General features: G+C 40.9%; 1 protein-coding gene across 3 annotated transcripts in view; it reads left to right on the top strand.

Annotated features, from left to right (window-relative positions):
- The first annotated feature begins 344 nt into the window (after positions 1-344).
- The window catches only part of arhgef3 (Rho guanine nucleotide exchange factor 3), a 334,927-nt gene continuing 318,533 nt past the window's right edge, over positions 345-16,738 (top strand). The window contains exon 1 of one of the 3 annotated variants that reach the window (XM_087994320.1): positions 345-787. In XM_087994320.1, the coding sequence (XP_087850446.1) occupies positions 753-787 (35 nt within the window). In that variant the 5' untranslated portion in view covers positions 345-752. The remainder of the gene's footprint in view (positions 788-16,738) is intronic. The other 2 variants (XM_043708105.2, XM_087994321.1) reach the window with 2 other exon arrangements.

Raw genomic sequence — 16,738 nt, 5'->3', positions numbered from 1 at the left:
GTTCTTGCTTGAATCAAAGTTAATAAAAATCTGGACAATGAAGTCCAAACCATTGAGTCAGGTTCATGGACACATGGATGTGAATCTGCCGCTGGTCCCACCTTTATTTACAAAATTTAACAGAAATGGAATAATTCAGGATTGTGCAAACGGCTGAATGGATCACACAGAACAACTTCAGAAAGGCTGAACGACAGAATAATATTGCGGCTTTTCTTTGTTTAATTGTTTTTCCACAATCTTTTGTTTTGTAGTTGTAAACGGTTTGCAATATCTGGGAGAGTTTGCGCTGTGTGGATGACTGCACTGATGTAAAACAAAAACAAAATATTCTGCGTGCACAAAAGAAGCCCTGAATACTGCATCGTTATAAGTTTGCAATCGTGGTAGTGCTGGAAGGAGTTCAGCAGGTTTTGTTTATGCCTTTGCAACCTTTGTGGGTGTGCAAGGGCTCAGTTTTTAGACTTTACCAACTTGCATGAAGTTGGACTCTGGGAGGTGTCAGCGGCAGTGGGCGGGACTGCGCTCCGGGGGAATGGACAAGGCGTCAAACCAATACCAAGGCGCAGTCTATCTCCCAGGTTCGGAAGAAGGGAAGTGGCTTAAAACACGGCGGTCGGTTCCAGTCGAAGGTGAACGTAAAAGTTTGAATTCCTGTCGGAAGTTTCGTGCAGGCGGGCCTTGTAGAAACGAGCGGGAGCCGGGCTGATTGAAATCTTCTGGTTTTTCTCCCAGCCTCTGGGACCCATCACATGCAAACTGTAGACTCCCAGCATGACGTTTCCAGGTAGTTCGCTTCTTTCAGTCTCAATGACATTCAGTAAAATGTAGCCGAGCCAGTCTGGCTGCTTGCTGTCAGTTAACTTTAAAACAAGGCATTACTCAACCCGTTAGGACTGACTGAGGGTGACATCACGACATGTTGCTGAAAACAGTTTGCTCGATTGTTGCTGATGTGGGCCGGGCTTCTCCTTTCGCTGTGTCTCTCTGTCATTGCTGTTGGAGCTGCTCTCCAGCCTGGATCATATGACTGGCTGAGCGTAGGAACTGCCTTCAGCCTAGAATTGGCTGGCGATCATTGCCAGCAACATTGTAACATCATGCCTTGAACAAGACCCTGTTCTCCCTTCATCCAGGCATCATTCCCAATGTAATTCCATGACTGCCTGGTGCTACCCGGGCTCTGTGTTCATCCGGAATTTAGGTACATTTTGACTGGGAAACTCAGACGCGTTCACTCAAGTAATGCATATGTGGAACTTGAGGAAACTGTTCAAATGATCAATTTCAGTTTCAGAGCATAAAATACAAGGTTCCCTGTGCTTTGAAGGGACCCTGTTTTGTGTTAATCATTAGTATTTTGCTGAGGTGACTTGTTTCCACGCTTCACTAAATTCAAAAAAGAAAACCTAATTGAAAGCAGAAATCTAGTGACACTTTAACCGAAAGAAATGAATTGTAAATGTGTACTGAGGGTACAGTGTGCAGCAGCTAGATGTACAGATTTCAAGGTTGCTCTGTAATAATTCCAGATTTTTATTGAATTCAAATTCCGTAGAGTCATAGAGATGACCAGTACCGGAACAGACACTTCAGTTCAACTTGTTCATGCTGATCAGATATTCTGAAGTAATCTGGTTCCATTTACTAGCATTTAGCCTATATCCCTCTCAACATTTCCTATTCATATACTCAGTGACCCACGTGTCCGGTTTCTGCAGTTTCAGTTACCCACCGTTTACAGCGACCTGAACATATTATAGGGAATGTTCCAGAACCAGGGACCAGGAGGCTGCTGGGAAGGTACGTTTCCCATTAAAATGAATGGTATCGCACCTATTCCTGGTTTTGACTTCCGCGGTAGATTTTGGAAAACGTATCCCCCGTGGGAAGGGGGCACTACTGTACACACCCTGATGCCTTTGAAAAGTTGTAATTGCACGAGCCTCCACCATTTCCCCTGGCAGATCATTCCATAGCGCACCATCCTCTGCGTGAAAATGTTGCTCCAAAGATCCCTTTTAAATCTTTCCCCTCTCACCTTAAACCTATGCCCACTAGTTTTGGACTCCTCTGACCTGGGGAAAAGACCTTGGCTATTCACTCTATCCATGTCCCTGAAGATTTTATAAACCTCTATTAATGTCACCCCTCAGCCTCCAATGCTCCAGGGAAAATTGTCCCAGTCTCTTGCCATAGCTCAAACCCATCAACCCTGGCAATATCCTTGTAAATCTTTTCTGAACCCTTTCAAGTTTCACAGCATCCTTTCTATAGGAGGAAGACTGGAATCGAAAGCAATATTCCACAGCGGCCTAACCAATGTCCAGTACAGTTGCAACATGACCACCCAACTCAATGCACTGACCGCCATATTCCATAATGGTTGATTTTCTCAATCGCACTTGCTTTGAGTAAAATTTTATGTGAGACCTGCATCAGCTCATCTGTCGAGTCCCTCATGCGTATCTTTGTTAGATCCAGGGGTAATTATTCCTAAATTGCACTCCTGCTTAGCCTCCTTTATTGCACCCTCCATTAATATGAGGTCATCCAATACTCTGCTGATGGTATTTGATTCCACAGCAAGGTCTCTTCACCCATTAACCCTGCCCTCACTGACATCTTAGTGAGGAACATATTGGTTTTAAAATCCTCACCCTTGGTTTCAAATCTCTCCACAGTTTTGCCCCGCCCCATCAATGTAATCTCCACCAACTCTACAGATCTCAGCTATCTGTACTCCTCAATCTAGCCTTTTGAGCATTCTTTATATTCATTGCTGATTGTGTCTTTAGTTCAATGCACTGGAAGTTCCTCCTTAAGCCTCTCCACCTCCATCTCTAGCTTGCTTTTCTCCTTTGAGACACACCACAAAACTGACCTCTTTGACAAAGGCTCTAGCCATCTGCCTTAATATCTCTGAAGTGCCTCAGTGTCAAGTTGTGTTTAATAATGAAGCATTTTGGGACATTTTATGTTAAGAGCACAATATTGATTTATTTATTACCATGTGTACCGAAGTAAGGTGAAAGGTTTTGTTTACGAGCAGTACAGGCAGATCATAGCAAGCAAGGGTGTACAGAACAAAAGGTTTAGACAGAGTCATACAGGTAACATTATACAGTGCATACAAGAGAGATCAACGTTAGCAAGATCAGCATTATTTGAGGCTAGAAAGTCCATTCAGTAGTCCAATAACAGCTGGGAAGAAGCTGTCTTTGACTTACTGATGCTTCTGTTCAGGCTTCTGTATCTTCTGCCTGATGGAAGAGATTGTAGGAGATTATTACTGGGGTGCAAAAGGTCTTTGATGCTGTTGGCAGTGCTGTGTTCTCCCAGCCTCCTGCTTGTCTACCTGGGATTCCAGCAGTTTGTTTGTCTTTAACCAAGTTTGTACCGCTGTGAAGACTCTTCAAAAGGTGTAGAAAATAGGTTTTCTGCCTATTGGCAGCTCCCCTTACACCCACCCTCAGTCCTGAAGAAGGGTTGCACTCAAAACATTGACTTCTCCACCCCTGATGCTTCCTGGCTTGCTGTGTTCTTCCAGACTACTGCCTGTCTACCTTTCCACATCAGCGAGCTGTGTAAATGGAGTCCATGGATAGAAATTTGGCTCCCGTGATGGCCTGGACTATGCACACCACCCTCTGTAGTCAATATAGGCAATATAATAGTCAATATAAAGCAATGTAACAGTAATAATCACATTCATATTGAAGTGTACAGCATGTTATTGATGCAGATACTGCAGACATCAACACCAATGTTTGTGGATCCCTCAAATTATTATAACTTTGTACTAGATATTGTGAAGGAAGGGAACCTAAGCATGATTCATGTGAGATCTGTTTGAGGGAAGATACAATATTCTCAGATATGAATAATCAAAATGAATTATGTAGGAGGAATGAAATAATTTGCAAGTATTTGTTAAAATGAGAATTCATATCTGTAAAAAAGAAATGAATATTGGAAATGATAATTGTCAGTTTAGTAGATATTCATGTTATTCAATTAAATCTGCTTAATGGATAAAGTTTCATTCTCTATTTGTTCAGCTATCGATACTGTTTCAGTTGGAAACATACTTTTTTAAAAATTTGCAGACCCATTAAATATTTGTGATGAAAATAGTATCTTTATTGCAATTGTACGTCTTTTAACTCCCATACCATCTATCTTTCCCATAAACTCTCCCTCATGCCACACCCATATCATTTCTTTCATTTACTCCTGTCACCCATTCCCCATTCCACACCTCCCAATCTGCCCAGCTTCCCATTCTGCTGCCCTTTCCACCAATTCTGTCCCCCTTCCTCACCTATATATACTGACCCACCCCATCCCATTCATGCATTCCTGCCCCTTCCCAGCTGTTTCCTGCATCCAATCCCGTCTATCACATCCAGAGCAGGGTGTGCAGGGTCAATATGTGAGGTGCATGTGCTGGGTTCCACCTTGTAAGTCAAACGCTCTAATTTTGTGTTTTCTTTAAAATAGTGTGTCTGTGACTTTGCATTGTGATATTGTGCACAGCTTAATATACTTGACTGGAGGCAAAACTGATAAATTGGTTTTGGCAAAACTCAGTGGTATAACAAATGAACTTTTGACCAAGGCTTTGTTATTAAACAATAGCTGGGCATAAACTCTCACTTCCTGGGATTGGCAAGAGAGCCTGGCCTGGGTTGTCAATCTTCTCTTGCTGAAATGTCTTTTAAAGATTCTGCTCAGCACATTTTCAATTATTGGAATATGGTGATGAAACTACGATGTAGTTTATTTGCCATAAATTGAATTTCCTGACCTGCATAAATTAACGTTAAAACTTCCTTTTATCTCCCTTCCACAACAACAATCGGCCTTTATGTATATGCATCTTGTGGTAAAGAAATTGTCTTTTGAGTACTTAACAAGGAAGAAATCTGGATGCAGAGCAGAAAAGAAAGAGTTAACTGGGTTGAGGAGAGAGACACAAGATATGGCCTAAAGGAATGCAATGCAGTAGATTTCAATGGAGGAGACAGCAAAAAGAGCTGACAGTGGAGTGATGGCAGTACAGGAAGCAGTAAGTAGGACAGCAGGGAAATGAAAAATATGGCTGTGGTTTTCCTTTTTTCAGATTAATGATGGGGTGCGCATGTTAGGTGTCGACTAACCTGTCACTGCCCAATACAAAAAAAGCTTGCTTGATCATGAACCAGTCAATTTGTTACGAGCTGCCAGACAAACGTTAAGTATTTTGGTTGATCACAGACTTTGACTATGGCAGCCCAGCTTCCCATTAACTACTGATCAAGTAGAGGCTGGCAGCTTCTGGGCTTCAAAGAGCAATGGTCAAGGTGTATTCCTTGGGGTAGCTAATGGGGTGAATGTAAGGTTTTTTCTTTTGCTCCTCATGGGCTTTGGATTACAGGGAGAGGTGGTCGAAGGCAAGAGCAGAGGGTGGCTTTCAGATGCCACCTGCATGCCCACATCTGTGCCTCCCCCAGTTTTCTCCAGATTTGGGTAATTGGAAGCCTTCCTCACTTGGCAAGATTAAACACGCACAATGCTGGATGTTTCTCTCTCTGGAGTTAAGGTTTTGAGTCTGGTATGACTTCTTCTGTTCCCTGGGTTGAGAGTGTGTTGCTGGAAAAGAACAGGAAGTCAGGCAGCATTCAAGGAGCAGGAGAATCAATGTTGCTGGCATAAGCCCTTCATCAGCCCATTTCTGATGAAGGGCTTATGCCCAAAACATTGATTCCCCTGCTCCTTGGATATGGCCTGACCTGCTGTGCTTTTCCAGCAACACACACACGACTCTGATCTCCAGCATCTGCAGTCCTCACTCTCTCCTCCTCCTTCAGTAGCCTGAGTTCTTAGAAAATTTGAAAGTGAGTATGTGGGTCTTGAAGTCAGTTCACTGGGCACTGAGAACTGGTGTGTCTTCCATACCAAACTGATATCGGAAGGACAGGAGTTTTGAAATTCTCAAGTAGATAGAATATTGAAAGTAGAGAAGCTGGCTGGAGTGATATTTTGATTAGGATCTCAGCAACAGCGGGAAGTTGTGGTTATATAAACAGGGCAGTGGAAAAATGTTCTAAACAATTTGGTATGGATTTGTGTATCTATGAGTTTAGCTTGGTTGCTTTTACTGTTATCAGTTTAATTTGTTTTTTTTCTTTAAACTGAATTTAAATTCTCAAAATGCCATGATGGGTTTGGAGCTGACTACATTATTAGTTTGGGCCTCCTGAATTACTTGTCCACTGACATACAGAATGTGATGAAAATTCAAAATTTGATTGTAAGTTATTTCTCCCCTAATAATATGAAGGACCAAATTATTAAGATAATGTAAATGTGGAACAGGAGGTAATCATTTAGACAGCTTCGTATGTTCCATTTGCTTTTATAAGCATTAAGTTACATGTCATAGTGCCTTATGTCTACACTTGTCCCATCTGCTGCCAAAGAAATGCAATTTTTCCTGCATTTTATTCAGAGGTCGACTCACAAAAGTAGAGCCACAGTTCTCACGTTGATAAAACTCGATTATTTGTATAATACTTCTGATTTGCAATGATCATCTCTCAACGTTCAGTACATCTCTGGCTTGATTTTGTATGGATGTTCTTAACAGTAAACTGCTTTTGATTATTCTCCCTTAACTCTGCTGTTTCATACAAAAAACTTCAGAAGAACTTGAAATGATTTTGTATGAGTTTTCATGTAGCCATATAATTTATGAAACTTATTGTGTCTCACTCTCCAAAATGTGCCATGAGATCTTTTTACACCTAGTGAAAATGTTTACAAGACCTCAGTTTAATGTTTTACCTTTATTTCCAGTAATGATCCTGGCTTGATCCAGTAACTACCTCACTCTAAAGTGCAATGTTGTACTATTAACTTAGTCAACTGACACTGGTGTGTACTTGAAGATTGAGCTAGTTTGTTTGGTCCTTGGGTCTTGATTGAGGGTGGTTGCTTGATTTCAGAATCTAATTTGATGCTGTGTCCAATCTTAGGTTGCCCTCACCTGTGGTTTGTGTGTACAGCAATTGTTTGTCATGGAGTTAATGATGCTAATTGTTATGCTGTGGAACTGAATGGTGTGAACACGAGAAGAAAATTATTTACAAATCCACTATAACTGTCCAGACTGTATACATTTTGAAATTTCAAAATCTGAGCTTTAAATAGCAGAGTCTGCTACAACCATTCCAGACTCTGATTAACCTTGGTGTCAGAGAATGTTCAGATGAAAGCCCATAGTACAACAGCAAAATATTGCAAAAAGTCTTTTTTGAATGGAACTTGGATGGTTAAATATTATTCTGAACATTATTATTTTACATATGAGTGTATTGTTGATGGGAAGAAGTGAGCATACAGTCACATTTGAGGGTGTAGAAATAGTTGAACATTTGTGTGAGAAGCTGCTTGAAATTATTTAGTCACAATATTTCCTGGAACTGTGTAACTGAAAGTTAAGCCAGTATTTTAATCATTTTATCACTCTGGCATAGAATATGATTACAAATGAGAAACATACGTGGAATTTGAAATTGTCTGAATATCTGGATTACAGATATTCATCTGAGTCCACTTCAATCAATTTAAATATTTAGAGCTCCATAACATTAGTGGACCTGGAGCAAAATTAAAATTAAAAGGTAACACTTAAAATTGCAAAGACAGTTATCTCTTAACAATGTGAGCAAACATTGTTATGTGCAACAAATGTTTCAAATAAAACTCCTCTGTTGTGTTCCAAACTGCTTTTTTTATATAGTGGAAGTGCTGTTTTTGGTTTAATCCTACTTTTTGTCATTGGATGTTTGAATAATGGTATACACGCATGTTCAGAAGGGAGGATTTAAGAGAGAGAAATTATCACAGTTTCCACATGTTATAGCAGTCTCACTCCTTGAGTTGAGATAGACCACAAAAATAAGAAGCAATAGAGGCATCCTTGTACAGGAAAGTCTTTGTCTCTGAACTAGTAATCCTATTAGAATAGAATTGCTGACCCTAAATATAACACTCCATTATTGTATTTGGCATATGGCGAGGATTGAACCTAAGATTTTCTTAAATGCATTTATGAACTAAAATAATTAGGGAGATGCTAAGTGGAAAAGTTAGTTTTGATTCATGTTCCTGATTGAAGGGGTGGAATGACTAAATAAGTCACTCATAAGGCCCATAACATTTGCTTTCTGTTTGAAGTGACCAAGAGGAACCCTACTTCATTAATTCGATTCTCCTTTCATTCGTAACTTGACCCAGCACTGATCGTTATCACTAATTCCCATCCAAAGTACCTGTGTGCTTATATAAGAATCAGATTCACCATATGATTGACTGTCACAATCCCATCCTCCAAATTTGATTGATATACAGTCTCCTGAAGGTTGCTACCTATCGTTAAATGTGTTCCTGGAGATTTCATCATTTACCTTCATTTTGCAAAAGTTATGACACTCATCTGAATCAAAACTGAAGCAGAAAAAAAGCTCAGTTCCAAAGTAGGAATCCTTGAGGACCTGAGGACCAAGCATATTTGATGTCCTTATGCATTCAGGCCTACCTTCCCCTTTGATCTAATGAAACACAATTGTAGTAAAATACGTGAAGCAAAAGCCTCTTGACAGTTTTATACACAGTTCTTTCATAATAAAGCAAATCAACAGTTAAAGAACCAGAAAGATAAATCTTACACAATTGAAGAGACAGGTTTTGAAGTTGGGAAAGGGCATAAAGTGAAGAGTTTTGGGGAGAAACTACATTTTAAAAACCTATATTCAACATTTACTGTAATTTCAAGTGCTAAACCACTCGGGTCAATCTTTGATTTTAGATACCACTTCCAATATCAAATTTTATGGGCTCCAGCTTTGTATTCTGGACAAATGCCATCAGGCAATGTGAAAGCCCCTGAGTGGGACTCCACTGATTGTTGCCTTTGGTCTTCGTTTCTGACAGGCCTGTATGATCATGGCTGGGTGGGAGTTTTAATTCTGGAAAGCAACACTGTGCAGATTTTCAAAGTCGAAGTGATAGAGAAATTTCTGCAAATACTCAGCAAGCCAGTCAGAATGTGTGGAGAGAGAAGAACGGTTAAGATTGTAGATTGATGATTTGTCATCAGAACCAGAAAAAGTTACAGATATGACGCTATAAGTTAGAACAGAACAAAGCAAGGAAAGGGCAGAGGTTGAGGTAGGAAAGGGGAAGCTCAGGAAAATCAGTTATTACCATTGCAATGGTTAGAGAGGTATGTTTCAGTTGCAAACTGTATTTCTACATTCTTTTGGATTGTCCTAACACCACCTGAGACATTAGTCCTGCATTCCTTGAGGTTTGAGGACAATCTGGGAGAGTCATTGAGTCATACAGCATGGAAATGGACTCTTAGGTCTAACACGTCTATGTCAATCAAGTTTCCCAAACTAAACCATTTGCCTGCTTTTGGCCAGTATTCCTCTGAACCTTCCCTATTCATGTACCTGACCAAATGTCTTTTAAATGTTATAACTGAACCTGCATCTACCACTTCCTCTGGCAGTTCATTCCACATGCAAAGCACCTTCTGTGTGAAAAAGTTGCCCCTCAGGTCCTTTTTAAAACTTTCTCTCCTCACCTTAAAAATAATCCCTCTAATTTTGTATTCCTCAATGCAAAGGGAAAGACCTTTATGCCCCTCATGATTTTATAAACCTTTGCAAGATCACCCCTCAACCACCTCCACTCCAGTGTAAAAGTCCCAGCCTAACCAGCCTACCCCTATTAGTCAAATCCTCCAGTCGCAGTAACATCCTAGTAAATCTTTTCTGCAACCTCTCTAATTTAATAATATCCATCCTATTGCAAGGCAATCAAAACTGTACACAGCACTCCAAAGATGGCCTCATCAATGTCCTGTACAACCGCAACATGACCTCCCAATCCCAACACTTAATGGTCTTAGCAATGAAGACAAGCATGTTAAACGTCTCCTTGATATATCCTGCATACCTGTGATGTAGATTTCAAAGAACTATGTATCTGAACCCCTGGGTGTCCCTGTTTGACAACACTCCCAAAGGTTCAACCATTAACTGTATGAGTTCTGCCCTTGTTCATCTTACCAAAATGTAATACCTTGCATTTATCAAAATTAAATTCCATCTGCCACTCCTTAGCCCATTAGCCCAATTGATGAAGATCCCTTTGTCATCTTAAAATTACTGTTTAGAAGTGTACCGACAACTGAACAACCAGGAACACTACAGGCAACTACCAGCTGATCCAACCATAGAGCATTACCCGTGAACTAAAAACATTGATTGAAACTTTTGATCCACTCGTTCAGAATTCCCTACTCACCCTCATCCCACTTAGTTTTCACAGAGGCAACTTCTACTGCCTTCCAAAGGTACACAAAGCCAACACACCATGACGTCCCATCGTATCAGGCAATGGGACTCGGTGTGAGAACCTCTCTGGCTATGTCGAAGGCATTTTGAAATCCATTGCACAGGAGCCGCCCCCTTCTGTCACAACGCTACAGAAACCCAGCACCCACAGACCAGTGGAACCAGGAACATTCCTTATCACAATGGATGTGTCAGCACTCTACACCAGCATCCCCCACGAAGATGGCATCATGGCAACAGGCTTAGTACTCAATACCAACAACTGCTAATCTCCAAGCACTGTCCTACAACTCATCCCCTTCACCTTTGACAACCATTTCTTCACCCAGACACATGGAACAGCCATGGGGACCAAATTTGCACCCCAATATGCCAGCATGTTCGTGCACAGGTTTGAACAGAGTTTCTATGCAGGACCTCCAACCAGCACTATACACCAGATATATTGACAACATTTTCTTCCTCTGGACTGTGGTGAGGAGTCACTGTAACAACTACACAGGGATATCAATAAGTTTCATCCCACATCAGACTCACCATGGACTGCTTTTTAATATCTGTCTCATTCTTGGACATCTGCATCTCCATTAAGGATGGGCCCCTTAGCCCCTCACTGTACTGCAAATCCACGGATATATTAAAACAGCTAGCCCCTCCGGACAAGCCTTACACATACACAGGATCAGTTTAGATGAGGAGGAACATAACAGACACTTGGAAGTGCTCAAGGATGCCCTCATAAGAATGGAGTATGAGACTCAACTCATTGACCACCAGTTCTGACGTGCCACAGCAAGAAACCGTAATGACCTCCTCAGGAGCCAGATATGAGCTGCAACCGATAGGTTACTCTTCGTTGTTCAGCACTTCCCGGGAAGCCAAAAAACTCTTCACAGCCTACAGCACATTATCGATAAGGATGAGCACCTCGCCAAGGCGTTCCTCATGCCTCCAATTCTTGCCTATAAGCAACCACCAAACCTCAAACCTCATTGTTTGCAACAAACTGCCTGGCTTTCAGGGCAACACTATACGACCCTGTCACGGCAGACGCTGCAAGCCATGTCAGAGTGTCGACATGGACACCACCATTACACGTGGGGACACCACCCACTATGTACACAGCAAGCACTATGTGACTTGGCCAACATTGCCTATCTCATACGCTGCAGGCAAGGATATCCTGAGGCTTAGTACATTGGCGAGATCGAACAGAGGCTGCGGCAACAGATGAATGGACACTACACACCAATCACCAGGCAGGAGTATTCCCTTCCAGTCGGGGAACACTTCAGCCGTCTGGGACGTTTAGCCTCGGACCTTTGGGTGACCATCTTCCAAGGTGTACTTCGGGACAGGCAGCAGCGAAAAGTGGCCGAGCAGAGGCTGATAGGCAAGCTTAGTACCCATGGGGACAGCCTCAACCAGGACCCTGGGTTCATCTCATACAACAGGTGACCCCACTGCACTATACACTCTCTCTGTCTGTCTGTCTGTCTGTCTGTCTCTCTCTCTCTCTCTCTCGCTCTCTCTCTCTCTCGCTCTCACACGCAGACACTCACTCACTCCTACAGACCCATACAACCCCCACACTCTCACTCACAGATGGACCCTACACACACATCCACACACTCTCACAGATACTCACCCCCACCACCACCACTACAGACACACACACACACACGTTTGTGAGGTGAATTTGTACTTGCAGAGTTACATTTTATTTTGCTCAAAAACTGCATAAATCCTTGTAAAATTCTGTAAATCCCACTTTAGAAATAGAATCAGTCTGACCTAACATTAGGACACAGACAGACTTTAACCTCACACCTTCACTGCATTATCTGAACTGAGATGATACCTATTGTTAAAAGCTATCTTGAGAATGTAACTTTAAAAAAGTTCTGGGATTTACATATGAAGGAACCGAAATTAACATGACCTTTCTAAAAGATGAAAGACTCCAGCCACATTTGTTTAATATTACATTCCATGACACTGCAATCCTGTTGCTATCAATTATGTGTCGTATGATTCTGCTCCACAGCCACCTGATGAAGAAGCAGTGCTTCAAAAGCTAGTGCTTCCAAATAAACCTGTTGGACTATAACTTGGTGTTGTGATTTTTAACTTTGTTTAGACTAAGTGTAGATGGTCTCCACCACAGTTTGGGACTGAACCCATAACGTGAGAGAAGAGTTTAAGGAAAAATGATTAAGCCAAGAAAACTAATGGAAGAGATTTTCAATTCGATGACTGTGTTCTGTATAATTAGGCCAACTGCATTTGTAAACTCTCAGTGGAATGACATGACACCACATCTGTGCTTCAGTCTGAATGTGTTTACTGCATTGACAGTTACTGGGAGAAACTGCCAGGAATTATTGAAGCAGCTTGTGAGAAAACACTGCAACTTTAAATGAACAATTAAATGATTAATCATGTTATTATCAGTTCTTCGATGAGTGAATGATGCAGCGTTTTTGAAGTAAACTGAAATGAAGAAGCAACTACTTCTGTTTTACCAGATTCATCATCGATAAATCAGGAATGATCTGGTTTTGAAGTTGGAACTTGGTTCAATTAGAGTTGTTTTAAAGACTCTCTCTAAAATCAGTCATTTCAAGTTTTCCTGAGTCAATTCAGATCACAAATATTGAAACAGGCTTCTGACATTATTTTAGTAGTTGTGCATGCTCTATAACAACAGATTCTGGTAGAAATCGCAAATATCTGAAGGTTTTTACCATAAAGGTGTCCCAAATGTAATCTTTTGAGATTTTACCAATAACTTTCCTCTTCATCAACACTGGCATACAGCTGGATTAGGACTCTTCACTATCTCATTTCATATTCATTTGAGCTTTGAGATTATTGTTACCGTTGTTATAGTAACAGTTTTGGCTATTCAGTGAGGTTTCCTTTAGTGAGTTGTTTTGCTCAATAACACTGGGCATGTAAGACTACATTGTACAACTGAAAAGAAAGCAAAGGAAGTATTTGTGAATGTTTGTTCATTTTAGTGTTAACTCGTAAAATGTCCAGTTTCCAACAATATTCACATTATTGGAATTTTGGATTTAAAACTGCTCTGCACACAGGGGAAGTGGATGAGTCATCTGAATATTAATTTTCTAGTTTCAAATAATTTTAAAGCTCCAAAATACATTCCTCACCCTTCTGGGTTCCCTCCAACGAGTAACAGACTCTCGTAAAGCAGGAAGATTGCTAGCTAAATTTACTGAACCATAAAGAGAGATTCCTGACCTTGTTCTTATCACATTAAATAGCAAACATTTTTGAAGTTCTGCAGATTTGATTTACATAGTACCTCAGTCATCTTCAACAACAAATCGATGAATGGAGTTTTCCGCTAACTTGAAATGTTTGTCAAAGCATGAAATTCACCCATAGTTACCATTGTTTTCCCGAGTAAGTCCAGCATTGTCATTCCAAATGTAACATCAGTCATCTTTGTTTTGAAGTACTCCAAAGATTGTTGTTTATGTTATGATATGACTTTCTGTTTTATTTTTAAAAATTTCTGAGCCATCAGCACTCTAAAAACCAACGTGCTACAAATTCTCGTTCAGTTGAGTGCATGGAATTAACAAATCCACAAGTGCCTATTTTAGGAAGAATTTGAAATGCATAGCTTTGGCAAATAGAGTTAAGGAGATGCGGGAGATACTAAACAAGCATTTTTCAACAGTATTTATTGTGAAGAAGTACATGGAAGATATAGAATGTAGGGAAATAGATGATGACGTTTTGAAAAATGTCCATATTACAGAGGAGGAAGGTATTAAGGTGGATAAATCCCCAGGACGTGATCAGGTGTACCCTAGAACTCTGTGGGACGCTAGGGAAATGATTGCTGGGCCTCTTACTGAAATATTTGTATTGTCGATAATATTGCCGGAAGCCTGGAGGTTGGTTAATGTGGTATCACTGTTGAAGAAAGTTGGTAAGGACAAGGAACTTTAGACCAGTGAGCCTGATGTCAGTGGTGGGCAAGTTGGAGGATTAAGGGACAGGATGTGCATATATTTGGAAAGTCAAGGACTGATTGGGGATAATTAAAATGGTTTTGTGCGTGGGAAATCATGTCTCTCAAACTTGATTGAGTTTTTTGGAGAAGTAACAAAGAGGATTGATGAAGGCAGAGCAGTAGATGTGATCTATATGGACTTCAGTAAGGTGTTCAACAAGGTTCCCCATGAGAGACTGTTTGGCAAGGTTAGATCTCACAGAATACAGAGAGAACTAGCCATTTGGTTACAGAACTGGCTCAAAGGTAGAAGACAGAGGGTGGTCGTAGACGGTTGTTTTTCAGACTGGAGGCCTGTGACCAGTGGAGTGCCACAAGGATCTTTTCGTCATTTATGCTCACATCCAAATCATTTATATAAGAAGTATAGTTAGTAAGTTGCAGGTGACACCAAAATTGGAGGTGTAGTGGGCAGTGAAGAAGGCTACCTCAGATTACAACAGGATCTTGATCAGATGGGCCAGTGGGCTGAGAAGTAGCAGATAGAATTTAGTTTAGATAAATGCGGGACGCTGTATTTTGGGAAAGCAAATCTTAGCAGGACTAATACACTTAATGGTAAGGTCCTAGGGAGTGTTGCTGAACAAAGACACCTTGGAGTGCAGGTTCATAGCTACTTGAAAGTGGAGTCACAGGTAGATAGGATAGTGAAGAAGGTGTTTGGTATACTTTCCTTTATTGGTCAGAGTATTGAGTACAGGAGTTGGGAGGTCATGTTGCGGCTGTACAGGACATTGATTAGGCCACTGTTGGAATATTGCGTGCAATTCTGGCCTCCTTCGTATCGGAAGGATGTTGTGAAACTTGAAATGTTTCAGAAAAGATTGACAAGGATGTTGCCAGGGTTGGCGGATTTGGGCTACAGGGGAGAGGCTGAACAGGCTGGGGCTGTTTTCCCTGGAGCGTCGGATGCTGAGGGGTGATCTTATAGAGGTTTATAAAATCTTGAGAGGCATGCATATGGCACATAGACAATGTTTTTACCCTGGGTCGGGGAGTCCAGAACTAGAGGGCATAGGTTTAGGGTGAGAGGGGAAAGATATAAAAGAGACTTAAGGGGCAACTTTTTCAAGCGGAGGGTCGTACATGTATGGAATGAGCTGCCAGAGGATGTGGTGGAGTCTGGTACAATTGCAACATTTAAAAGGCATCCGGATGGGTATATGAATAAGAAGGATTTGGAGGGATATGGGCCGGGTGCTGGCAGGTGGGACTAGATTGGGTTGGGATATCTGGTCGGCATGGACAGGTTGGACCGAAGGGTCTGTTTCCGTGCAGTTTATCTTTATAACTCTATCACTCTATGACACTGCTTCCATTGTCTAAAAATATTTATTGTGTGCTATCTTTCCAGTGACTTATTTCATTAGCATTCACAACTGAGATTGACAGTTCTAAACTAACATTCCATGATGACATCCTCATTAGTAGTTGTGAAACCTCTTGGGTACAGCCTAAATAAAGAGGTTCCTGACACTGACTCAAAGACTAAAAATGATGCAACAACAAAATTACTCCCTGTCAAAGTTGTTCAGGTAATCCTTGGTTTTTTGAAACAGGTGGATCATTTTGGATGTACCTGTGTTTGGGGTAGTGGTGATGCTGGTGGGAAAAGGGAGAAGGAGTGATTAAGAGAGCACATAAAGTTCAATTTCCTTCCACTAGAGAAGAACAATATGTACCACTGCCCCTATGACATACACAGGTAGACTAGATAAGGTTATGAACATACCTCATTGAAGTAGCTAGATAAATTCCTGCACTCAAAATATCAACTTTTTCTAAAAGTCAATGCCCCAAAATGGAATCAACACTGTTCGTGGTAGGCATAGACTTCTTTGTAAATACAGGCAGTGACTAAATTTGGGATGATGCATCTTGCTGTAAACCTAATGAGAACAACTAAATGTGTAGGGTTCAAATAAGGATTGGAATATTTTTTCACCTTTCTTGGTAAAAGTATTTGTAGAGTTTTTTAACAGCTTGAGAACAAAAGTTTATTTTGACTAACCCTTACAACATCAGGGAACCTTCCTCATCGAGACAAAATTTTAAAATGCAATTTGCTAAATGTGAACACACTCTTAGAAGTGTGATAATTTTGTCATCAGCATTTTTTTCAGCTAATTAGTGATGTGAAGAAGACTGGAAAGTATATATGTCACCAGAATTGCTTCCAATATTGTTGAAGAGTGGGAAATTGCCTATTGTAAAGGGCCAATATTGGCCCTGGTAGCGTTTGTCTGTGATACTCAAGTGGACAATTGAGAGAACA

This window comes from Chiloscyllium plagiosum, unplaced genomic scaffold (assembly GCF_037043375.1).
Source record: "Chiloscyllium plagiosum isolate Xiang-an unplaced genomic scaffold, Cpla_swu_hap1 HiC_scaffold_14, whole genome shotgun sequence".
Classification (NCBI taxonomy): Eukaryota; Metazoa; Chordata; class Chondrichthyes; order Orectolobiformes; family Hemiscylliidae; genus Chiloscyllium; species Chiloscyllium plagiosum.
The sequence above is the reverse complement of the archived record's forward strand: the minus strand, read 5'-3'. Positions and strand labels throughout refer to the sequence as shown.